The 26,171-nt window shown below is 40.8% G+C and overlaps 2 protein-coding genes and 1 pseudogene across 2 annotated transcripts in view; 2 read left to right on the forward strand and 1 right to left on the reverse strand.

Annotated features, from left to right (window-relative positions):
• Positions 1 to 738: 738 nt before the first annotated feature.
• UBAC2 (UBA domain containing 2) overlaps positions 739 to 26,171 on the forward strand; it is a 95,811-nt gene continuing 70,378 nt past the window's right edge. Inside the window, exons 1-4 of the mRNA XM_005487273.4 lie at positions 739 to 899; positions 9,475 to 9,602; positions 12,721 to 12,840; positions 13,268 to 13,374. Coding sequence (XP_005487330.1) covers positions 869 to 899; positions 9,475 to 9,602; positions 12,721 to 12,840; positions 13,268 to 13,374 — 386 coding nt within the window. The 5' untranslated portion in view covers positions 739 to 868. The remainder of the gene's footprint in view (positions 900 to 9,474; positions 9,603 to 12,720; positions 12,841 to 13,267; positions 13,375 to 26,171) is intronic.
• LOC141728212 (uncharacterized) lies at positions 1,711 to 3,860 on the forward strand (annotated as a pseudogene).
• GPR18 (G protein-coupled receptor 18) lies at positions 14,688 to 19,456 on the reverse strand. Its single transcript, XM_005487271.3, has 2 exons — positions 19,329 to 19,456; positions 14,688 to 16,002 (listed from the first exon to the last, which is right to left on the reverse strand). The coding sequence occupies exon 2, from the start codon at positions 15,956 to 15,958 to the stop codon at positions 14,993 to 14,995; it is 966 nt and encodes a 321-aa protein (XP_005487328.1). The 5' UTR covers positions 15,959 to 16,002; positions 19,329 to 19,456; the 3' UTR covers positions 14,688 to 14,992.

The following is a 26,171-nucleotide window of genomic DNA, read 5'->3' on the forward strand; positions in this document are numbered from 1 at the left end:
TGTTGCCCTAATAGTTTCAGCCTTATGATACTCTATCTCCTATGAAATCGGGAATTTGGCTCACCTCATTCTGAGGGCCTACCTTGCTGTTAGAGAGTTGGAGTCTGATGTGCCATTAGAGCTCGTGGTGATCTGTTCAATGCGGTCCCTTGGTGGAGCCTGGGGAGGAATTAATTGGATCCTAAAGCAGACACCTTAATTCGGCCACCTTGAAAGCTCTCCAGACTCTGCTCTCCAAACTCTGCTGTCTGTGTTGGCTCTGTCTCCGTTAGCTGCAATGACAGCTCGCCCACGGCTCCTAATGAGACATTTACCTGCTGGGCTCCCCAGATCAGGGTGAGCCTCGAGGGCCGAAGTTTTCCCAAGGGTAAGGAGTCAGCTTTCCTCAAGGCACCTACAAATTTAAAATTTAAATCGTGTTGCACCACGAAATCACAGAGTCGTTCGGGCAGGAAGCGGCTTCTGGAGATCGATTAGTCCAACGCCCCAGCCAAGGCAAGGTCACCGGGAGCGGGTGACACGGGAAAGTGCCCAGGTGGGTTTTGAATGGGTCCAGAGAGGGAGACCCCAGGCCCCTTCCCGAGCAGCTTGCCCAGTCCTCTGCCACCCTCAGTGGAGAGAAGTTATTCCCATTTCTTAGGACAGGAGTAATTACAGATAACACACGCACACCGAAGCGCCGCCCGCGGCCCCGCTCGCCCGGCGGGCCCGGCAGGGGGCGCCGCCCGGTCGCCTGGCGGCGGCGTTTGGCCCATCGCGGCCGCCTTAGCCCTCCCCAGCCCCGGCCCGCCGCGGCTCCTCAGGGGCTGCCCGACCTCGGGGGCTCCGCCAGCCGCGCCCGCCGGCCGGGCCGGGCCGGGCCGCTGCCATGTTCACCAGCACCGGCTCCAACGGGTTCTGTGAGTACCGGCCCCGCCGCGGTCCGGGGAGGGCGGCGGCCAGGGGTGGGAGCGCGGGCGGCGCTGCCGCCGTCGGCCCCGGGGGAGCCGCTGGCTTCGGTCCTCCCTTGGCTGGACTTTTAAACTACGTGACGGCGGGAGGAGCCGCGGGTGTGTCTGTGTATGTGTCTGTGTGTCTGCCTGTCCGTGTCTCTCTGTGTGTTTATATGTACTTGCATACATCGATATAGATCTCCGTGCCAAGATACGTATCAGAAAACGCAAGCAACCCCTCTTTTCTAAATGTGAAATTTAACTTATTTTTTAAATCCAGTTTATTGATAAGGCAAACGTAACGTGCCCCTAGCTCTGCACGGCACATGTAAATAATTTCGTGTCCCGGTGCTGCCTGAACTGACTTGGCAGGTGTGTGGGGCTGGCTCTGAGCTTGTTTTACAGGACAGACTTTGCAGCGTCTGGGAGCAGCAGCGGGGAGCTGACCTGCCTGCGCTGTGGACTTGGGCACCACAGTCCTAAGAGCAGGCGAGGACAAATGCTAAGTCAAAGCTTTGCTGACTAACTGCGTGCTCCTTGCAAAACGGGAGGGAGTGTCCGTCTGTCCGTCTGCTGAAGGGCAGGAGGGCTCTGCAGAGCTCTCTGAACGGGCTGGATCAATGGGCCCAGACTCAGCAGCAGGAGGTGCAGAAAGGTCAGGTGCCGGCTCCTGCGCTTGGGTCTCAGCCACCTCAGGCAACACTACGGGTCTGGAGAGGAGGGGCTGGAAAACTGCCCGGAGGAAAACGTTCTGGTGCTGGTTGACAGCCAGCTGAGCATGAGTCAGTGTGCCCAGGTGGGCAAGAAGAAGGCCAATGGCATCCTGACCTGTATTAGCAATGGTGTGGCCAACAGGGCCAGGGCAGTGACTGTTCCCCTGTACCCAGCACTGGTGAGGCTGCACCTCAGGTGCTGTCTCCAGTCCTGTGCCCCTCAATTTAGGAAGGACATTGGGGTGCTGCAGCATGTCCTGAGAAGGGCAGTGGAGCTGATGGAGCATCTGGAATGCATGTCCTATGAGGAGTGGGTGAGGGCTTGTTTTGCCTGGAGAAAAGGAGGTTCAGGGGTGATCTTATCACTCTTTACAAGTACCTGAAAGGAAGCAAAGTGAGGCTTGCCTTCTTCTTGCAGGTAACCAGCAACACCAGAGAACTTAGCCTCAAGCTGTACCAGGGGAGGTTCAGGTTGGACATTGGGAGGAATTTCTTCACAGGAAGGATAATTAGATATTGGAATGGGCTGCTCAAGGAGGTGGTGGAGTTGCTATTCCTGGAAGTGTTTAAGAAAAGACTGGAATGTGACACTCAGTTCCATGGTCTTGTCAACAAGATAGTGTTTGGTCAGAGCTTGGACTTGATGATCTCAGAGGGCTTTTCTAATGTAATTTATTCTGTGAAAGCACCCTCTGACTAGGGGGGAATAATTCTGGCATTTAAAAAGGGGTGTTAGTTGTAGCTGTATTTTGTATGAGGAATCCAAAGAAGGGAAGAGTCTTTTTCAGATAGATCTGATAATACTGTACCTTGATTTGCAGCTCCTGATTTTTCATCTTTCCCTGTGCCCCCCCAGTATATAGATACTGTAGAGGGACTTTTCAATGGCATGTGTCTTTGTATAATTCTATGAGAAAGAATGGAGGAGGAAGAGTATCCTTGTTAGACTGAATGGGTGGAAAGTCATGGTCAGTATTTACAAGTTTTTCCAGGTTTGATCCATCAGAAGGATGAGTGGAAAATGGTTGTCATGAGAAACATATATATGGTAGGGAAAAAAAACCTAGATAATATGTCATTCTGCAGAAAGAAAATCATAGACTGTCCTGATCTGGAAAAGACCCACAAGAGTTATCCAGTCCAGTTTCTAGCCCTGCACAGGATAGTTCAAGAATCACACCATGTGCCTGAGAGCATTGTCTGAACGCTTCTTGAACTGTGTCAGGCTGGTGCTGTGATCACTGCCCTGGGGAGCCTGTTCCAGTGCCTGGTCACTCTCTAGGTAAAGAACCTTTCTAACCTAAACCTTCCCTGACACAGCTCCACACTCAGTGTTGTGCTTTTTTTTCCTTCTCAGAAATAAATAGGCAGATGTTCTTACTGACCTTACTGTTAACCTAAAGTGGGTTTTTACAGTAAGACTTGGCTGGTACGGGTGCACTGACAAACTCCAGTAGAGGCATGGATTTAGGTGCAGTGACATGTGCTCACTTAGGGCACAACTGTGGCAGTCTCAGGTGTGCCTGTGCCCTCAGAGTTGTTTCTGGGTGTGTAGCAGAAGTTGCTGCAGTAGCAGCAGGAGTGTGGGGTTCTGTCAGTGATGCACAGAATCTGATGGTTCAGGCAGTTAATGAGTTGGTGCCTGGTGTTGTATCAGGGAACTCTGTGTGTGTGTTCTGCCCTGGGGGCTTGGGAACCTCTGGCAGAAGGCAGTGTTGGTGGGCTATGGGACCTGTGTCCGTGACCCTGAATAAAATAAGTGGACACCTGGTTCAGCAGCAATAACAATGATCATGCCAGGTCACACTGAAGGCTCCTGCAGCCTGCTGTGCCACCTCTGACAGACTAATTGACATCTATAATGTTGGGACAAGGAGATGTAAAAATAAACATACCTGGTACACGGTACGACTGTGAGATAGGGAAACCAGGAAACAAAGGACACCACCTTCTAAAAGGACAAAGATAGTTTGCCTCTACTGTGGAAACTGTTTCTGTTATCTGGAATAATGGAGGAGCTGGTATGCTCTGGAGAAAAGAGCCAGTGGCTCTGGGTACTAGTAAGAGACAGTGCAGATATATGCAGATGGCTTATCAGAACACTAACCAGGTGAGCTGACTTGTCAGAGGGCATTGCAGTGTGCTCAGGGGGCATCCTGGCAGCACCTGGCTTTAGGTGTGCTTGACAGCTGGGCTGAGGTGCCAGACCCAGGCTGGTTGCAGTCTGCTGGCAGCTTCAGTCCCGTGTACAATGCTGCTGAAACACTTGGGCAGTTCTGCAAGGGCCCACATGAGTGTGTGAATGGCCTGGCAGTTTGCTTTACTGTAGTGCTGCTTAGTTTGCCATGAGCAAAGGATGGTACACAGGAAGGCTTTGCCTTATAGGACACAAAGGCCTTACCAGCAGTTTAAACCAGTTAGACCAACACGAAACATTTCTGCAGACATTGTAATATCCCCTCCCAATATTTTTCATGCTGTTTATGTACTAGTAGGAAAGTCTGTTAAGAGTTAGTCATTAAGGTAAAATTTGAGTCTATCTTTTAAAGTATATACACTTGTTACACCTGAAAAACATTTGACTACTTTGACTGCTGCACACAAGCTATTTCTTGTAGTAGGAGGGAGGAGAACCCTTTGAACTCACTAGTGCAACTTTAGCCTTTTGCCTCTGTGAACCTTGTAGTGCAGAGCTAGCAATTTGTTAAAAATCCCCAAGGCAAGAAGGGATCTCTGTGCTCCTCTGCTTGCATAACTGGCAGGACTGAACTCTGTTGTACAGAGGCGTTGGGAAAATAATAAAGCGATGTAAATTAATGCTTTGTGGTATGACTGAAGGAAAAGTGAAGCATGTACTGAATACATAACACTTGTGCATAACAGTGTTATGCAGTACAGTACTATATGGGAAAGCAAATTAGCTTGTACATCAGCATGCCACTGTGCAGCCTGGTTAGCCTGAGCCCTGAAAGCAGCACAGCATTGAAGGCCACAAACCTGTGGCTATTCTGCTTCTGCAGAGCTAGCTCTGTTCATTTCAAGCTCGTGTGGGGATCTCCACATGGTTTTGTGGTACCTGTTATTTCTGACAGTGTATACTAAAAGTAGTATGGTAACAGCTCTGGTTGGAAGGAGGAAAAGTTTGCTGAATAGGGTGAATATTTTTGATACTTTCAACCTGAATCAGTTTCTATTCCAAGTATTGCTTTTAGAAACAAAGCTTTTCTTTTTTTTCTTTTTCTTTATGTATCTCCTTTTTTAAAATTTCTGACTTAGGCTACACCTAGCAGTTTTCTAAACAGTAAATGTATAGGCAAGTGGTTTGATTACAGTCTTGCCTGTACCTTTAAAAAATAGATTTAAAGCATGATCACAGGTTTCTCTATTAACTTTCTTAATACTAATATTATTCACCTCTCAGCTTCTGGATTGAATTTAGAAGCATTTGGTGAAGAACTGTTCCTGCAGTGATACTCTTACTTGCAAATGAACATCACTGCTGGTTGGTTAGCCAGCTGAAGGTTCTTGGACAGGTCTTGGAATACAATAGATTGATATCTGCATGATGGCTTAATGCAGGAAAAACAATCACTCAAAATGCAGATTCTGTAAGTGGGTTTGGGAAGTACTGTGGATTCAGTTGTGTATTAGTTATGGTTTAATTCACAGATCTTGTGTATGAGCATTTCAAAACCGTTTTGTGGGTATTTTGTGCTATTATAGTAACACCCAGCAGTTAATTGTGTGTTTGAAAGTGACATGCCTGCCTTATAGCAGCTGGGTTTGGGAAATTTGCAGGTGAAAGTGGAAAAAAAGAGTTGTTACACAGCATGTTTTCTGCAGCTGCTGTGTGAGCTCAGTAGGGATCCCCACAGAAATTGCCCTGAGCTGATTTGAACTTCGGCAGCCGCTGCTCATCAGCCGGCTCATCACTTCCCATCAGCCGGCAGTGAGATCCTGTCCCAAGTCAACACTTGAGTCCTGAGCCTGGAGTAGCAGTCCGGGGGGTGAAGCTGCTCCTGCAAGGGCTCTTCTGCCACAGTAGCTTGGTCTGGCTGCCTGCTTTGCTATGCCCATCTGCTGTCTCTTCATCTGTGAGTAGTGAACAGGCAGGGACAGGAAATAATTTCAAAAACTGTAGCTGTTGCTGTATCTTCTCATTCTTGCCATTAGTGCTGTGCTGATTTCTGAAGCTGCAACTCAGGCAGTTGTGCCATAAACCTCCCCCTCTGTTTGTGACAGATGGACACTTGTGTCCTTCACTCTCTGTACTGTAAAAGAGGCACTGGCAACCAGCAGAGTAGTAGGTTCTGGAAGAAGAGGATCTGTGAGCTTTGTAGTAAGTGCAGGAGTGGAATGTGGAGGCTTAGAAGTGGTTTTCTCACCTATGTCACATTCTGGGATCAGCTTTGCATTGCACAGTTGGTAGTATGAAGGTTGGGACACTTGCCCATGAGATAATGAGGGCAGTTTTGGGGGAGAACTTCTCCATTGCACCAGGAGGAGGCAAAGATCTGTAGTGGAAGCTAATTCCTTGCTCTTCATCATACTGTGAGTGTATTCTGCTGGTTATTACCAAAATTTCCCTGGGTACTTAGGTGGATGCTCAGTAGATGTGTTGCAGCACCAGTGCTATAACTGCCTGTTGTTTGAAAGAAATGCCGCTTAAGGAGCACTTTGGGATTGCAAATTTATTCCAAGATCTTTGAAGACAGTATTTGATATATTTTAACTTTCAAGGTCAAAATGAGTGTTTATCCTTTCATTCTTTATTCTCTATGTGGTATAAAGACACCATGCTGCCAGCAGACTGGTGCCCTGGTAGGTTTGTGGTAACTAGTTCCATCTCATCCATGCTTGCACATTCATTGGATTAGAATTCTGCTTTCTGAATTTTACCTTTGCATTGTAAATAAGGAATTTGACTTGGATATCAGAATGCCCGATTGTGCAAAATCTGGCATTGTTGTCATTTTTGGTCTGCCATGCTTGAGGCATTCCACAGTAGTGGGAAGGTTATTCCTTCCCCACAATCTCACAGCAGTCCTCAAGAAGTAACTATATGCTCTTGGGGAATGTAGCAAACTGCTACTCTGTGCAGTGAAACACTTGGAAAAAGAATTTCAGAGGATGCATTATTATATTTTTCAAGTTCACCAGACAAGAATAAACTTCTCAACCATGATGGCATTATAAGAAGCTGGAGAGTAGAAATTTCCATCACTCATGTGATGTTTCCTGTTGGGTGACAGTCAGATTCATGGGTTAGGTGCTTCTGTGGTTTTTCACTTGATGACATGTTTTATAATAAGTATTTTTTCCCTGTATCAGAGTTTAAAGTGTCTAAGATGAAAGCTAAAAGGAGACTCTTAATAAAAATGTGTGTTCACACTTTTGGAGAAAACAGATAAGGTTCTGTTTGTTGGATTTTTTTGAAAGCATTCAAATTAAGAATTAACTTGATAGGATGAAGTATTTCAGTGTATATTACCTGTAATGTAAAAATGATCTAATAAAAAAATTGCAGTAAAATCTACATATTAAACCTGTATAGAAAAATATAGTCATGGTGGAATATCTAGAGACTTTGTTCTCATGTGTGTCTGTGGTAATGTGATCCTTGTGTAAAAAGTTTTATAGGATTAATTAGTTCTTGTGAACTAATTAATTTCTTAAAATTAATGAAATCATGTAAATGCATTTAGTAAAATATAGTAAAATAACAATTTAAAGTAAAATTTAAAGTAAAATTTAAATTTAAAGTACAGTAAAGTAACAATTTTTATCAAACTTTGGTTCAGAAATGTTTACTGTTGTGACTATTACAATTCTTCCGAATTAGGCTGTACTTCCAAGTATCAAAAATCTGTATCCTGATTATAAAATTGACCTTTTCACATTGAGAAATGTTAATTTAAGTAAGTTAACTCAGGGAGTATTGCTTGAGGTTTCAAATGAATATCTGTGTGCATTGTCTTTGTAGTCGCTTTCAGGAAGTTCCAGCTTCTTTTTCCTCCCCAGTGTTGTACAGTTCTGTGATGGCTTCAGATGGTTTTGAAAAGTCCAACTGAATTAGAGGAATGAATAATTAAATAAAAAAGGATGTCTAAAGAATATAGACTATTTTTGGAGGAAAAAACCCAAAAAACAAACCCAAGGAAAGATAGCAGATTGAAATGTGGACAGTTTTCTTGCATTAAAAAAAAAAAAAAAAAGAATCAGCCAGACTGGTGTCTGATGCAGTCATAAAAGTAGAGCTTATATTTAGCATAGTAACATCAACCCTTGCCAATCCAAGTCACTGCCTAATTTCTATAAAAGGATGGTTCTTCAAGGCCATACTTGCTTAAATGAAAACTGCATTTTTAAATAATGAACTCAAAAGGTATGGGTGTGAACTGAATTAATAGTTTTAAGTACAAGTTTCCATTATGATACACATAGATGTTTTCTTCCCATGGTGAACATCAGAAGACTGCAGACTTCAAGGTGGTGAGCAGCTCACTGTGCCCATCAAAGTAATTCTTGATGTCATCAGTTAATACTTGGATGAGGATCATGCTTAAACTATGTAGCAAGAGCCATTTTTTTGATGGCAGTGGGATTGTGCCATGATTAAAGTCTTCTCTTTGGTGCCTATTGCCATCTGCTTTTTCTAGCAGTTTACTGTTCTAGTGCACAGCAGATGTTGAAAAAATCATTCATGATAGTCACTTTAATCTGGACAGGTAGTAACTGTTCATTGTATTATGCTGTTTCATGCAGTTTTGTTCCTGCTGTGTTCCTGCTCTTCACTCCCCATTAGTACTTTTAATGTAATCTCATTGCTCCTTTTATTATATTAGGAAGAATGACAACAGAACTATGGATTTTTGTAGTACCCTGCAAAAACAGTTGTGTGAAAATGAATGGATTTTGTGCCATAGCTGAGGTGTTTGGATAGGAAGTAAATGTGACTCAGGTTGCATTTGTGAGAAGAAGTTATAGAATGAATAACATTTCAGAATCTCTATGCTGGCTTGAGTTTTTAGGCTAGAGTTTGTGTTTTATTGCACCAACTGCACCAGCAGGTTAGGGGGAATTGCTGCTGTGCTCCTGCTGGATATTCTACTTGGCAGATTTTAGTAAATGCGAAATATGTATTGCAGATTTTGCTGTTCTTTGCCTGCGTTCTTGTGTGTGTCCTTTCTGAAAGTCATGCCCCTAGGAGGAAAGAAGTTCTCATTTCACAAACATTCTGAATCTAGTAATTTCTTTATGAATAATTGTAATGATTGAATGGAAGATGAGTTTCATGTAAATTGACTTAGATATGATTCCTTGAACGGTATATCTAAGTGCAGTGGTGAGAAAGTCCATTTATTCAAGTGGTTTCTGCTTCATAGCCTCTAAGAAAAATCAAATCTTAATCCCTAAGGCAAGGGAAACAGAAGTATTTAACAGATGTGCATGTATATTTGCTAGAAAAAAGAGTGATTATTTTATTTCCTGAAATGCAATGGAGCCTTAGGAAGGCAATATAGGAGGACATGACCTCAGTAGGTGCAAAGAGCTTAGGTTTAACTGAGCCAATTTCATGACACAATGTTGGAAACAAAATGTCTGGTTAATATTCAACTGTAATTAATATTTCTAAACATTTCCTTTGATTAGTGTGTTCTTCCCATCTATTCACAAGTTTTTGAGAACTTGGGAAGTTGTTGAGCTAAAAAGTCAAGGTGGTGTCACTGCTATTATGTCTTCCAGTCACCTGTCTAAATATGTCACTTTTTGAATGTGAAAGACTTTTCTCTGAAATGGTTTGATTGTTTATTTGTTTTGTCTTTAAGATAAAGCGCCTTTGTCAAAGAGTTTGTTACTAGTCCCAAGTGCCATCTCGATTCTATTGACTCTGCTCTTCCAACACTATCAGAAGTTCTTTGCTTATAACCTACAAGCTGTAAAAGAGGATTTTCAGGTAAGAGTCTGTTCACTTTGTGTGAAATGAGACTGCAAACTGTGGTTTTCTGTGCAATTTCCCCCCACAGTCTGTTTGTCCTTTGGCTCTTTCCCTTTGTTCTCTGCTGTAGATCAGCTTGTTCTTATAGTTTTTTATATAACCCCAGTATGCTGCTTTTTGGAAAACATGAAAAAAACTGATCTGAAACAATCAACATAGCTTTTAATTTATTTTTCTTGTCTGGGAAACTACTTGGTTTGTGTTGTTTTTCCTTTCAGGCATTGGCATGTGTAAACTTGCTGTGAATGAAGTGTGACTTAACCCATTTATTAATACAAGTATTTTGATATGAATGTCAGTGTCTTATTGTGCCTAATTTTTGAGGCTGAAGAAGGCTACTTTGATTAGGCATGCTGATTATAAATTAGTTATTTTAACAACAGAGGCCATAATTTTCATTCTCTATCTAACTGTTGTAGTCAGTTGTGGAAAACTAAACTTTGCTTGTTGAATAGAACTGCTGCTTCTAAATTGAAAATTCCAGATGATGGGGGAGTTTGTCGTGCTCTTCAGTAATTGGCTGAATTGGGTAATTTCATACTCATTCCTGTTTCAAACTAAGACACTTCATCTTTTAGATATTGTATCTTGTAACATTTTATTTTAAATTTAATTAATTAATAAATTTTAAATTAAATTAATTTAATAGTATCAGCTCTAAATGTTGAAATAATGCACTTTGATAAGTTCTGTGGGTATTTGTTTTGGAATGTTTTTAATTTTTGGAAGTGGCAAACTACTGCTCAATAGAGAAAGGTTAGCAAATGCCTCTGTGTTTATCTTACCCCACAGATATTACAATTGCATCAAACAAAAGGTATGTAGTCAAATTAATGTCTTTGAGGATGCCAGCTGTAGCCTGTAAGCAGTAAAAGATTATTAGACCTAGCTAGTGATCTCTGTGCTGTTGTGGTCTCTGTAATCTTTCTTGTCAGAAACAAGAGCTTTATTGTAACAATAAATTACAACTCTGCAAGAGCACTGCTCATACTTACCAAGTATCTTGCTGATGCAGTGCAGTGAAAATACACAAATGATGTCTGCCTTTTAAAAATGTTATAGCCAAGTGTTTGAGGAGGGGAGTGAAAAAGTCTGAGAAGCTATTCAAGTTTTAATGGAAATTGTGTGGGTTTGGGGTTTGTTTATTTGTTTGTTTTGAGATCTGTCTTCAGAGGAATCCTCTCTTTCCATATGTTTGATCTGCTAAAAAACAGTAGTAGCTGCATTTGTTAAAAGAAAACATCTCTACCGTCTCTTAACCATGAACACTTGCAAGTATGTGTAAAAGCTGTGACACTTTTATTGTGGTGCATTGGGGGAATTTGTGAGTTTGGATTTTTTATTTCATGAGATCATTTCATTTATTGCCACAGCCCTTGGAGCAAGCTATGTACTATATCATTGAGTACCTCTGAGATCCGAGAGAACAGATTGTTTAACTCCTGTCTGGTGCTAATATTCAAATGAGAACTCTTAAAAGAAATTTTGTTTAGAATAAATTCACCTGCAAGGATGTGTTTAGTGGAAAGGTATTTTTTCAAGGAATGAACAAACATTTTGGATGTTGGATTTTAACACTTCTTAAATCTGGTAGAGAGCACACAAATTAAAGTGAACAGTTGAAGAAGAGTACATTTGATTTGGAAGGCAAAATATGTGCTGTCCAAAACTAAAGGGTTATTGTCTCCATACAGAGGGCCCTCAAGAGCAGTGAAAATGCTATGTGTAAAAGATCTTCATTACATCATATGTGTTTTTTTAAGCTGGCTAAAGCAAAGAGCAGTAAGGCTAGAAGCCTTTCATAGTCTGTATGAGAGCTGTTCAGTTAGTGCATGAAATATTCAGCTTCAAGGTCATGGCCCTGCCAGTCTTGACTTCAGGAGGGATCATAGTCAGGCTAGCATTTAAAACTGGGCAAGTTGACATGGGATAGTGGGAATGCTGAGTGGAGTGGATTTGGGCCAGTACTGTTTGGTGTCTTCATTCATAACTTGGACAGTAGGACAGTGTGTTCCCTCAGCAAGCCTGTGGATGATGTAAAACTTGGATTTGGAGTTGTTACACCTGTTAGTTCTGCAGCCATTTACAGAGGAGAAAAGGTCAGTAGGAACATTAGTACAGCAAGGGCAAATGCAAACTCCTGCTCAGAGAGGAGTAACACCATGCACCAGTACAGGCTGTGGGCTGAACAGCTGGAAATCACTTTACAGGAAAAGCCCTGAGGGTCCTGGTGGAGGCTTAAATTGAAATGCAGCATTGAGGCTAAGAAGCCCAACAGCATCCTGAGCTGCATTAGGTAGGAAGAGCCTCACAAGGAGGCCTGGAGGGTGATCATCTCTGCTCTCAGTGGGAGCAGTCTGAAGTGTTGTCCCTTGTGCTGGGCTCCTGAGTACAAAATTGACCTTGGCATGTTGTGGAGAGTACCAGTGGAGGACCACCAGGGTGGTCAGGGGCTGGAGGATTTGGTGTATGAGGAGAGGCTGAGAGAGCTGGGATTGTTTAACCTGGGGAAGAGAAGGTTTAGGGTAGATCTTACCAGTGCTTGTAAATACCTCATGTGAGGGAGCCAAGCCCAGTGAAAAGACAAAGAGGCAATGGGCAAGAATTGAAATACAAGAAATCCCATTTAAAGATAAAGGTTTTTACTGTAAGACTGATGGGACAGAGGAGCAGTTTCCATCCTTAGAGATCTTCAAGACTCAACTTGGCATGGCCCTGAGCAAGCTGATCTGGTTAGACCTTCTTAGAACAGTTACACTGTACCACTTTGTATCTTGAGGTTGCTTCAAAAATATTTTTTTGTAATTCTAAATTCACTAGGGATGTGATTTACATTTGTATTTCTAAATGTAAAATAGGAACCTCAAAGTGTATTTTGAGTTAATTTCAATTGTTTATTTATTTTAACAGTTAGACATCTGCTTTGAAAATATTTTAGAGACTCTCTGTATTTCCCTCCTTAACTGTGCTGTGTTTCTCTTACCTGACTCCAGTATTGCATTCTCTCTGAGCACAAATTCTGTAAAGAATTTCCTTGAAGGAGGAGTGACTTAACATGATGATATTAACCTTCCAGATTTGGAGACTTGTCTGTGGAAGAACAATATGTCTTGATTTGAAAGACACATTCTGCAGCACTCTGCTCATTTACAACTTCCGAATATTTGAAAGAAGATATGGCAGCAGAAAATTTTCAGTAAGTTCAATTTTGAGAGTTTTTTAATAGAAACTTTTCTATACCGTTTAGTCTTGTACTCCTGGATGAATACTGAAGTTTTATTTCTAGCGTGTTGTATAGAAATGTGTTATAGGGTTGTAAAGATAATTTGATTTTAATAAATTTAAATTTATATTGATAATACCTTGCAGTCAGTGGATTATTCTGATTTCTATTTGCAGTATCACTTGTAAGATCAGACTCGTCAAATTTAAGTTTGGAAACAATCTTACTCTTGATTCTTTAGTATCTAGACAAGTAGACCTGGAATTAGTTGTGTTCAAGATTGAATTTACCTTAATTTACCTACCATAGAGGTTTTCTTATTTTTTGTTATATTTAGAGGTATATTAAAACCTTATTTTGAAACTGTTGAATTGATTCAAATTAACCTTTTTCTTTCCAGTCTTTTTTACTGGGCGCTTGGATGCTCTCAGCTTTTTTTGATCTTCTCCTTGTAGAAATCACTCAGTATGTATTTGGCATCACCATCAACAGCTTGCCTTCTGGTTTGTAAGTAGCTCCTAATGAATTGGTTCCTTTAGATATAGTTTCAAGGGATTGTGTTCTCAAGATTTTATTTTGAAAAAACCTTTCTTCGTGTAACTCTTCAAATTAATTTAATCCTCTTTTGAACTGAAGTGTAAAGGTTCTTGGCACAACTACTGTAATTTCAAACATTTATTTCTTAGCTATGATTTGTGTTTAATTTATAATTTATCCATACAATGTTTGGTTTCCAATCTGTTAGTCTCATTTCCTCTGTTAACATGATTGCAACATGGCTTGCAGCACACAGATTATTGCTGTATTTGTTCAGTCTAAATTGTTTGCATCCATTCAGTTTGTAAAAACTGCAATCAGTTTGGGCTGATTACTGTCTTAAATCAGAAAGGCAACAGGACTGTAAGTCATGTGCTTTATGTTCACTTGTAAATGCACATGCATTTTGTATTGGTATTTTGTATGTTTTTTAAAAATTGAGTGCCAGAGGTTGTTACTCCATTTTGTGCTTGCAGCTGAAGTTCTTACAGCTTTAAGGTGTTCAGTGGTTCAGTTTTGAATAACCTATGTTTGAGATTTCTGCACTTAATAAAATACATGCATATTACAGTAGGACCACAGAGCTTGCAGCCCTTTGTGGTTAAACTTCTGGCAGATGAGATCACACACACTTGAGTTTCCATGTGTTGGACACTCTGAGGTAATAATAAAAGCTCTTGGAGTAAAATTTTTAATATTAAACACCATATCAGATGTTTTCTTTTTTATTTCTGCTTTTCCAGAGAATCTGTTGAAAGTATCTAAAGATTGATTTATAAGGGACAAAAAGCATGTGTTTGATATTATAAAAATATGTTTTTTGTAGTGTCTGAGTATTCAAAAGAAGTTGAAAGCTTGAGTAGCTACTGCAGTTACTTGTGTTTGTTACCTAGAATTTGTTGCTAGGACATAGGCTGCTAATGTGTCTGGAGAAATTAATATTTTCCTATATGTAAAAAGATATTTTGTGCAAAAGTAAGGTGTCATAAATGTGCACACCATACCCATAGGTAGGTAATCAACAGTCTGACCATTTTACCCTTTGATGGTATTTTTATGACTGCAGAATGTAGTCAGTTACAAAGAAATCTGCATCAAATAAGTTTTTAATTAAGTAAAATATAAATATTATCTACATATACCTTCTCATTAAGTCATAATGACTTTGATATTGAGAGAATGAAATTAATTTTAGAAATGTGGGATATACAGTAGTTTCAGGAGCATTTGATTATGCAAATATAAAAAATTCATATATGCATTGCATCATAATTCTTCAGTGTTGTCTACTTTATTGTATTAATAGTCACTTTCACATCTGACAGTATTCACAGTCGTTTGAGGTGTTAAAAGCATTGGAAAGTTTAACGCTGGTGCTAGGTTTTAGTTCATTTCAGGTGAAACAACAAAAGATGTTGAGCAAATAAAAAGAAGTGCAATTATTATTCTGCTTCTGTCACATTTACAATGCAACAAATATAGCTGTTACCTTTGGTTATCGAACATCCTTCTGTGTAGCTCAGTGCTAGAATTTGGAAAAAGAATCCCTTGTTTGCATTGTAAAAGTCCCCTGACATTTTTCCTCTTTTTATATCATTTCACTGTTAATATTATTGAGTGATCTGACACTTCCAGTTCGAAAACTTTTCCTGCGCACGCTCCGAAGGTAATTGCGATAAAGGATTACGCTGATGACTCTTGCCTGGAATTGTTTGGAAACAATGTAGTACAGTATAACATCCAAGCATGTGCTGAGATTCATGAGGAAGGTGGTAAAGGCTGCCCAGGGATTGTAACTTGTATTTTCATCTTGCAGCATCAGGAAGGCAAAGCAGATGTGGAAGGGTACAAAGCAGATGAGTACCTGAGCAATCAGAGTAACTATGATTCTTATGGATCTCTCCTTGGCCTTAGGCTTCAGTTTGGAAGTCTTGCCATGAATAAAATTATAAATAATGACTAGGTAACACCCCATCATGATAAACAAGGGGATCAGAAAGAAAAAAATCAAGCGACAAAAATTCAGTGTATTTACTTCCTTTAAATGGATGATATCAAGCATTTTCATGCAGGTGGTGAAATTTGAGGCTTGGTCTGGATCAGATTGTAAAAACACCAACGGGGATGTTGTTGAGAGGGTCATTATCCAGATTCCAGCGCAAGCCAGCACAGCTTTTTTTGTATTTTTGAGTTCTTTGACATGTTTGGGCTGGACAATAGCCATGAATCTGTCTACGCTGATGAAAGCGAGCAGCCACAGAGCAATGGCTGGGTAAAACACGGTGAAAGCCCCGAGGATCCGGCAGAAGGTATCTCCAAAAGGCCACGCTTCTGTCCCGTGGTAGATTATCCGGAAGGGCAGCGAAAAGATAAAAACCAGGTCAAGCAATGCGACGTTCATCATATAAACAGTTATAGTTGTTCTCTTCTTGGTAGTGCAGCTGAACACCCACAGTGCTGTGGCATTCACCAGCAATCCCACTGTGAACACAAAGCTGTAGAAGACCAGTGATGCAATCCTGTATTCTTCTGGGTGGGAGTTTTCTGGCGTCATAGTTTAATTGAACTCAGGAATAGTTGTTGCACTCCATAAATCCCCTACAATTAGATAAAATATGGGAAGTTATTCTCAGTCAAATAAAATCTGTCTTTAAAAACAAACAGGAAGAAACATCCTAAAAACAAACATCCTTGTTTTAGGATGGTGTTCAGTGATGAAACTATTGTTTAGCTCTGAAATGTTCTAGTTTTGTTGCTTTTTCTGACTGCAAATACATTATCATCCTCTGAGGGAAACATATGTATTTTCAGACTTGTGCAAATTGTATTTATAAGTATGTTTGAATAAAATATTTTTATTACTTACGGGGCTTTTAATATAAGGAATTAAAAAGTCAAGATTGGCATTTCAGGTGTGCATCAGTAGCTGATAATTAGATTGAAATAGTTGTATTTGAGCTATGACAGGTACTTTCTAAAGAAAATATTTCTTCAAGCTGTCTCTGTTCAAAAAATTCTTGACTAAAACTAGTTATGAATAGAAACAAGTCAGCATGGCATTTAGTGACATTTGGATATGCAGAGTATTGACTTTGCCTTTTATCTGTGTAGGACCTACTTAACTCCCAAAAGAGCAGGTGCTTGCTTATTAAAGACACTTAAAAAAACTCTTTGAGTATCTGCATAGCTTCTCATATTTAATTAGTGTTTAATCCCAGGGCATCAGAACCACCCACCCAAAATATGAGTAAAATTAATAGATAATTAGACTTCCTGTTTAAAAAACTAAAAAGGAGGAAAGCAGCACAGTCTCCATATGGGAACAGTATTTGTCTGGGGCAAAAGTTGCTGTCTGGTAGCCAGCTACCCCAGAGCACAGTTATGTTCCTTCATCCTGCTTCTTGATCATAGAGGCTGGACATCTGAAATGTCCCTGTGCAGGCTGAGGTGATGAGAGCTGAAGGAGAGGGTCCCTGGTTTTCTCTGGAGCCCATGAGGATGGCAGGCCTTACCTGGTGCTTGCATGAGTGCTTTTTTAACTTTCACCCCCAGCACTTTCCTGGCCCTTTGTGTGGTCACAGTTTCATGACTTTATGTGGGAGGGTTCCTCTTGTCTGGCCTTTTACCCAGCCCTGTGGCAGCTTTGTGAAGAGGAGGAGGAACAAGTTAGTTGTTTGTCTGATCTTCCTTGTGACAAACGGCCAAGGAAGTTCCACAGTATCTGTTAGGCACCAGAACTGTTCTCAAGAGCAGAAGGGTGCCTAGTTTCTGTGTGTTTTATCTCCAGAAGTGAAGAATGCATTGAAACCCAGGTTTATTGTTACTGCCCATCTGGTTAACATTCTCTGTAATGTTACCCAATGTTTCTCAGTGCTACAGGAATGCGTAGGGGATTGAACCAGTGTTTATGAATCTGGCATCCTGGTTTGACGCTGGCAAATACCAGCTGCATTTGAGAAGATTACCATGGAGTAACTAACTTAAATATGACTTATTAAATCTTTATGTAGGTTAGTTTCTGCCTTGAAATATAAAATTTGGAATTCTAATTTCCTTACAGTTCTCCAGTTTACAGATGTATTAAAGTTATGCATAGAAATATTTAACCCTTAACTTTGAGGTCTTTTTTTCAGCTGTACAAAACAAAAAGGGTGTGTTTTGTGCTCAGATGAGGACATTAGAATATGCAACAGAATTTATGTTTTGTTGGGAAAAGCCATGTACGTAATACAAAAAAGAGGTTTGGGGGGCATCTTTATAAATGCCTCTCAAATTCCTCATTGCGTGAAGAACCCTAATAATAACAAAAATAAAATAATTAAATAATGCTAGCAAACCTTATTGAAGGTTAGATGGCATATGCTAAAAAATGTTGTGCCTGTGCTAGCAGCGTAGTTAAAATATTATCTGGCACACTGTTCCACTTTCACCACTGTTGCACAAAATTGTCCAAATGTTGCTTAATATACACCTCCCCCTTGCCCTTGCATATTGTGGGGTTTTTTTTCCTCTTTTGTTCTGTTATTTTTTCTCTCTTGCTAGTGATTGTGTTTGACAGTTCAGAGCTACCAAGCTCAATATCCTGAGTGATTTGGCAGGTGAATTGAGTAGTAATGTATAAGACAGGTAGAATAATTCACTTGAATATTAAGAAACATCATGGATTTTAGTTTTGATTTTGCTCTTGTCTCCTTTGGACTTGCAGTGACTGCAGTTAGTTCTGGTCAGGTCATACTTTCAAAATAACCAGTAGCCTGATGTTGATGGGAAGAGAGGAAGCTGAATCTCGTGTCATCTACTTTTCATGCCTTGTTTGCTGGTTATTCCAAGTTTGCAACAGTTTTGAGATATATCAAAGAACTGACTTGCTGTAACAGAAAGGGTTTGTGGGGTTGTTTTTTTTTTCCTTGGTTTTTGGAGACTGTTTCCCAACTTTGTGAGTTTAAATGCATGCCAGTTAATTTTTAAGAACCTAAAATGTAGCATTTATGTAGGTAAGAAATATTGAGATTTTTGAAAAGCATGTTACTTGTCTGCATTTATACACAATTGGAGATATTTAGCTTTTTCGTTGGTACTTTTCTGCTTGGAGTTCAAGTTGGTACCTCCCAGGTCAGCCCAAGCATATCTTTGGGTGCCTCTGGGTGGATGGTTTTGCCCTAGTTGCCATTTTTCATAATGGGAACATTTACTTATTGGTATTGATTAGAGCACTTGCTGAAGAGCCCTTGGTTCACTGGTTTCTGGAAGACTTGTCTGTGTCAATTCTGAATGACTACTCTGTTGTTTATCTCTATATTTTATCAATCTTTTAATTTTTTAATGATAACTAACATTCTGAATGTCTAATGTGGATTGTGAAGGCCAGCAGGTGCCGTGTACGAGACAAAGATGTTGACAGCAAAATCACAATTAAATATTTTCTTTCAGATTCCTAATGTAAGTTAGATAACAGTGGTTCCATTTAAAGGGCCATGTGTGTATCTCTCTTCCCAATTCCCCTTTTTACTTTGTCCCTTATATTTGGTTGCAATTCCCCAAGGATAACATGGCTTTCACTGAAGCACAGAGGTACCAAGTAACATGATCTCCTGCTTTTCATTTCATGAAAACAAACATTTTTCTTTTAGTGATAAATGTACTTACCAATGTTTTTGTTTATTGCATACTCTTAAATTTTTTGTTAAAATCTTAAAATCCTAAAATCCAGTATTTATGGTACTATGCTTTTACAAATGCAATCATTTTTCTTTAAATGTTATTTATAGAATGCTGCTGATATTTTGAAAGTGCATTAAAAATTAAATATCTTTTCATTAGTTCTAGAATTAATGCCCATGTTCTGCTTCTGAACAAAGTCTCTTAGCCACATCTATGAACATCCAAGTTACTTTGTTAGCACAGCATAAGGGATAGTTACTCACCTTTTGTGCTCTACAAAATTCCTTCAGAGATGCTTCTTTCATGGCCCCAAATCTGTAGAAGGTTTAGACTTCCTCTTCTTTGCTCAGCTTCACTTAGCTAAAATAGCTCCTCTTCTCAGGCAGGAAACAATGACGTAATCTCGCTAGTGCTGAGCTCTTTTATTGGTCATGCTTAAAAGTTACTATTTCACATAGATGGGGTGTGTGTGAACTGGTATTTCTATTACCTTTCAACAGTCAAACGTTTGTAATATTTCCAGTGTGGTCAGACTGGGCTGTTGTACTACATATATTTTCAACTTTTAAATATTTGTGGTACAATGAAAGCATATTTTAAAGTTTCCATAAAAAGGTATCTGCAAGAATACACATCTTGGTTATGCATAAGTTTGTAATAAGCACAATGTAAATGTATTTTCAGTAGAGCATAGTCTGGTGGATTTTTTGTGGAAATCCCCATTTTATTTATATTGCCTTGGATAGTAGTCAATCTGAAAGTGACAGAAAGTCACTGCATTTGAAATGAGAAGTTTGATTCACTTGAATACACAACTTTGTTTATGCCTGTAATTACAACATTTTATTTACACAGCAGCAATGTTTCTATTTTTTATTTGCTGTCTAAATTAATAACATGCTTATTTGAGAGCTTTGCTGAAAAATGCTGTATGAAAAGAGGTTTTAGCCTGTGTTAAAATGGAGTAAAATCTCTCAGCTGTGTCTCTACAAGTCATCTTAGGTGGGATGGGAGTAATCACAAAAGTTTATAGGTGGAGAAGACTAACTTCCCGTGTTTCCTCTTGTCAGCTTGAGAAAAGATCCACCCTTTAGAAGAGCAACTTGGAGAAGGAGCTCGTGCCATATTCTCTGTAGAGTGCTTGTTGCTTCAGGTCTCTGGCTGGCAGTCTTTGGGAGGTGGTAGCAGAGAGCTCTGTGTTGAGTAGGGGAGCAATAATGTTTTGGTCTCCACCTGACATGTGGCCAAGAATTTGCCAGGATGTTCCCTTGGTGCCAGAAGCAACAAAGTCCTGCAGTTCAGAAATGGCCAGAATCAGGTTTGTTTGTGGGAAGATCTTTCTTCACTGACTGTAAAACTAATGTGGGTAGGTGATCCTCACTTAGTGCTCAGTATAACTTCTGGGAAAAGAAACCCCTCTGTACTGTAAGAATGTAATTTATATCAGCTGAATGGGTTTGTATTACCATGTAGGTGTCTGCATGGGTCAGTGTGATTGTTTAGGTAATTATAGGGAGGGACCTGGGCGTGATCTTTGGTGTGTAGATTACCTTTAAATATTTAGGGTTTTTTTCTGTTCAGGGGAACTAATATGAAACTTGGTTTTTTGTGATCATTCCAAAGGCCTTTTAAATGCAGTGAGCTGCAAATCCTGCCCAGATCACCCTAGGGAAATATAAATTTATTTAAAAGCACTTAATATTTTAGGACTAAGGTGTATCTTAAAAGGGCTAACCAGTGCTGAAAACTCTCCAGTGGCTTTATCATTAGTAAAGCAACTCCAGAGCATGCTTCAGCAGAACAAAGCACTGTTTTCAACTGTTCAGTGAAATTCAGTGCCATATGTCTATCTTGTGGAAGACAAGAACTGGACTTTTGCACTCTCCTGGGCAAGAGTACTTTATTTTGGGTAAAAATACAGGATTGTGGAGGCACTTTCTAAGCTGAACTGCTCTGTGAATGCAGTTTATGTATTTATGTTTATGCTAGAACAGGCAAGTGGACAGCCAGTGCCTCCCTTAGCAAAAGAGGAAGTACAGAAGTGATTCTGGGTTTAATAGGAGGCAGGCAGATGTTGAGTTTGGGATCAGAGAACCCATATGCTGTGAGTTGTCTCTAAGCTTGTTGTCTGCTTGGGGGAGGGTGGAAAGTGTGACCTCTTGTAGCTGTGTCATTTTGTCTGGAAGGTGGCTGATGTTCTGACCCTGCAAGGTAGGCCATGCCTTGTGAGGGCAGCTGAGATCAAATCCCACACTTTACACAGGTGGCTAGCTGCAGCCCAGTTGAGTCTGCTGGCAGGTTAGCCATCCATCTGGTTTGCTGCAGCATGTCAGTGTGTGTTCTGCTTTCACTCAGGCTTTTCACAGCCTTCCTGGTGAAGAGGCAGCCAAACCTCTCTGCTGCTTGTAGGCTGGCAGGCCTTCCCCCAGGCATGGAGAGGCAGCTGTGTTTGGCAGCAGGAGGCTGAAAAGAGGTGTTTGCAGTACCCGCAGTTGCATACTCCTTGTCTAGGTGCTCAGCTGGCTGCAGCTGCAGGCTGCTAAGCATTTGGAGGTGAACACCCAAGTCAAAAGTTGCACTGCCTGTGGTTTGTGAGAGGCAGTGGGCTGCTCTGCAGTGCCACATTCCCCTGTTACTTTGGTTTCTGCAGTAGGAAGCACCTGGCTCTATTTTTATTTCCTTTGCTGTTTTATCAGCTAGAAATGAGTGCCTTGCATTGGTTTCCCACAGATGGGTGAGTACTTCCTCTGCTCCAGCTTCTACTGAATTAAATGCTCAGTTCCATCTGGGGTCTTCTTTTGCTATTCTGAACTTTGAGCAGTAGACAAGGTAATTTTAGTTGCATTATGTTGTGCTACAGCTGGTTTTAAGTAGTTAAAAGCTAAGCCAATGTGCTTCCTGTCTGAGGATAGGGCAGAGTGCATGTGGTCTGCCATGATGTCTTCACTGACTGGTAGTAAGCCTCAGAAGAAATGAGTTTGATCACTTGCAACAACCTCAAAGTGCAGCACTAAAGAGATTGGTTTCATGCTGTTGCTTTTGCAGAATTAATGCACTGCTGGTTCTTTCAGTGGTTTAGTCATGGTACAAAAAAGTCTGCTTTTCCTGTTCACTTATTGTGTAATGTAAGCCTTGTCCAGCTGATACAGAGAAGGTCTGCACACAGTGGGACAGAAAGATTACCCTGTGCCTCAGTTTGGCAGGGAGCTGGCTTGAGCTCATGTTCTTCTCCTTTCAAACTTTCCACTGTTGGGATCTATTGAAAAGAAAGAACTGAAGCTTCTTGCATGGCTCACTGCACCAGTGGTGCAGGAAGCAACTCTCCCATGTCAGTGTGTTAACTTACTGGCTTGCTGTTGTGGGTGAGTTCACATGCACTTTTGGGTTACTGTTCTCAACCTTGATGAAAACTGGCCTCATTTTTTATTCCCATACTGTGTTCACCACAGTGAATACTAAAGAATAAACTACTGGTTAAAAGTTGGCACTGAATGCATAAACTTATTGCAGTTGTTTCCAGTTTTGCTGTGTGTGTTACTCAGAGGCTGTGTCATGGCACAACTATCTCTCCTCTCCCACTCATGTGTGAGGAGGTATAAATGCAGTGTGCAGCAGAGCTGAAGGAATGGAAAAGGGAGCAGCTTAAGAGAACTGCAGCTTACTTAGCTGTACCTGACATGTCTTATTTACTGTTATAGTGAGCTTTCTCTTCCCTGTTTTGCTAGTACATGGTATGGTTTGAGGAAGGAGATCTTGTTTTTTCCCTTAAAAAAAAATCAACATTCCATGTTTCTCCTGGGTAATTTTGGTTTTTTCCTACCCCTCCTCCCTTCCCTCCACCCCCTACACCACCTCTTGTACAGCCAAGACACACCCTGTGTCACTAAATAGCCTAAAAATATACAGTGCATCTGGCCTGTAGTTCATCTGTTTATCACTGTCAGCCTTTGAAAGAAACAATACTTTACAAATTAATTAAAGTGAAAGTTGCATCTCTGAGATGTCTGTGACAGTGGGGGTAGTGGGCTGGAGACAGTGGTCTTTTACACACCAGCAATCTCAGTGTATCCATGGTCTAATATTAGCTCATGGCAAATACCTGCACAGTTCCATGCTCCTTGATGACCCCATGTTGCCTTTGACAAATTCCTGTGTTCTGATTTTTGGGAAGCAGCTTTCCTAATTCAAAAAGTGCACAATTCTCATGACAGATATTTCATAGTTTTTTAAAACTGGCATGATTGCTTAACTTTTTTATTTTCTTTTTTAAAAGCTGCATTGTCAGGAACTAGTTAGTTCCAGTTTGGAAGTATCTAGGAGAGGGTTTTTTTCCAATACTCTTTCCTTACTAAGTATGGCATATGTGATGTTTTTGCTATTAAACTGCTCTTAAAGGTCTCAGGTGCATAAGAAGTATTGTTCTGAAACCTGATATGCCTCCCAGGAATAGAGTTAGTGTTTCAAAAGAAATGGCTTATTTGGACCTGTATGTGCTCAGATTCCTTTGATGAAGTCAAGTGCAGGAGTAGGGAGAGTTGTTCTGACTCCTCCAGAGTTCAGGAGTTTGGACAAGCTCTGTCAGTAACTAGCCCAAGTAGATGTTATCAGAAATTAAACAATTAAAAATTGCTACATAGGCTTTAGCAGAGCAGTGAAGGGTTTAATCAAAAGTACCTGTAGTGAAAGTGGCCTGTGTGAATTAGAATAAGCACTTCAAATTCAAGGGTGTCTTACAGTGTGTTCCCAGCCCTGGCAGGTAGCTTGCTTTGCAGAAGTGATGGTCTCCTAATGCTGCTCTGCCTGCACCCCCTGTCCCTGGCACAGATGAACCAGCAGCAGTGTATTGGGGTTGTGAAGCCTGGGGTGCTGTGGTGGAGTTGAGGTGCCACAGGAGGAACATCAGGATGATAAAGGGGCTGGCATAGTCCAGGCTGGGACAAAGCAGCCTGGTGCCTGTTGCACAGCAGTGAATCTGGTTGGTTAGGAGCTCTGCTGGGTAGGTTTGCTTGCTGTGTAGGCTCAGCATTGTCCTTGGAGGAAAATGAAAGAGCTGCTGAGTGCGAGTGTGCTCAGAACACCAGGACAAGGGCAGCTTGTGCTCTGAGCTGGCTATAGTGGACAGCAGAGCTGGCTGCAAGCAGGTGATTTCAGGGTCACTGTCTTTTCAGGTACAGAGCTACGTCCAGTCAGAGGACTCTGTATTTCCCAACTAACTGTTCAACTACAAAAATTATATCTCCTTTACACACACACACACATGCACATTAAAGGGAAGGGGCTGAAAATCCCAAGCTTTATCATGACAAGAGGCCTAGGAGCGTAAGTCAGGGCATAAATCTGAAGTTCAATAACGTAAGCAGCTGTTTTCCTTATGTAGAGATTGTGTTGGTAAAAGTGGTTTTAAGATAGGATGGAACAGTGAAACTGAACTGGGACTTGTGTGCTCCGTATTCTCTACCACTTTCATCCTTTGCCTCCAAACCATACTGCCTGTCAATGCTTTTTTATTTTAGTCTTAGAACATCTAGGACATTGCCTTTGTTTGCTTGTAACTGAGCTATGTGCTGTCTGATGATTGAGGCCACCGAATTCATATCACTTACAAGTAGCAGAAATGAGAGGGAGGGCAAACCTTGTTTTGAGCAAGGAACAGTGAGAGAAGAAAGGGCAGTAAAGGTGGCAGGATGTTGGACATCTTCGCATTCCTTCTTCTTTCAAATTTGGAGCATATGGAGGTGACCATAAGAACTGTGGACAGCAGCTCTGGCTGGCTCTGAACCAGCAGCCCGTGGTTCACAGCATTCATTACTGTCTAGATAATGTAGTTTATTTCCAAGGTAATGGGGCCTAACCTGTCACAGTTATTCAGTGAGTGATTGACACAGTGTCTTGTAGTAGTGATCCTGGATGTGGCTTCTCTTTAACTGCCTGACAGTTCCTGGCCCAGTGCTTTTACTGCCTGGTGCTAGGATTTCTCACTCTGGAAAATGGGGTTTAGCCTCAAATTCGAAGCAGTTGGGTGAAATGGTTTTGATTTGACCTCTGCTGTGGTGAGGACTAATTACTGCATCAATGCTGCCATCTGCGGATCTTCAGCAAGCATAGCAACTCATCTTTGGAACGGCAGAAATGGCTGATGGATTCATTCCTTTATACACCTGCACTACTTAGCCAGTTTTTCAGGAAAACTGATTATAAAGAATGAAAACCACTTTGTCTCTCCTATGAAAGGGACATACCATGTGGTATGGAAGCTGTGATTGTTCCCATAATTGTGGAACTTCAAATTCTGTTATTGCTCATAGTTACATTTCATGCAGATCTCCCCTTTGCATTTCTGTTCAATTAATTCTGTACATTAAGATACAATTCTGAGAATGAGTTGTAAGCAAAGACTTTCTTACTGTGCATGGTCTGAGTTTACCCTGAAAAAGTGAAGAATTAGAAGACACCTAGTGGAGGAAGAGAAGAAAGACTGGAAACATTTACCATTCTTCTTTTGGCTTTGTTATACAGCACGAGGATATAAACTAATTATAGAAATTAAGCAACTCTGTGTTTTTAAGATATCCTCTTTCTGATTTTCTTGTTGTATTTGTTTGATATGTCTTTATTAAAATAAGACACAATAGCAACGACTCTCTTTGCACAGCATTCCATTTTTCAGAAGGAGATTTGTGAAAGTTTTATGATTAAATTATTTCATGAGAATAAACAATGCCTTCTTTCCTATGTGGGAATAGGGGCCTCCTTTTTAGCTTAGCAGTTGACCCTTGAAGGTTGTTTTCAGTCCACGTGGGCATGATCAAGCTTGCTTTCTGTCTTTACTGGCAGCTTGGGGTTTTTTTTCCCCTCTCTTCCCTTCCTCTTTCCGGAGTTAGGAACACCTTGTTTGTTCGTCATGTTCAGCCGTAGTAAAGAAAGACAGGGATGTGGAAGTCCCTCTGGAATTTAAAAGGAAATCCTGCAGCTAATTGTAGATGTCTGTGCCAAACAATTCTGTACAAGTTATCATTTCAGCTATTGTTTGCAAACTGGCTCACTGCAGTGCCCTCTGTCATTTGATCTGAAGGGAAACCAGCTTAAAGGAGTCATTGCATCCTAGA

Source organism: Zonotrichia albicollis, chromosome 2 (genome assembly GCF_047830755.1).
Source record: "Zonotrichia albicollis isolate bZonAlb1 chromosome 2, bZonAlb1.hap1, whole genome shotgun sequence".
In the NCBI taxonomy this organism is placed as follows: Eukaryota; Metazoa; Chordata; class Aves; order Passeriformes; family Passerellidae; genus Zonotrichia; species Zonotrichia albicollis.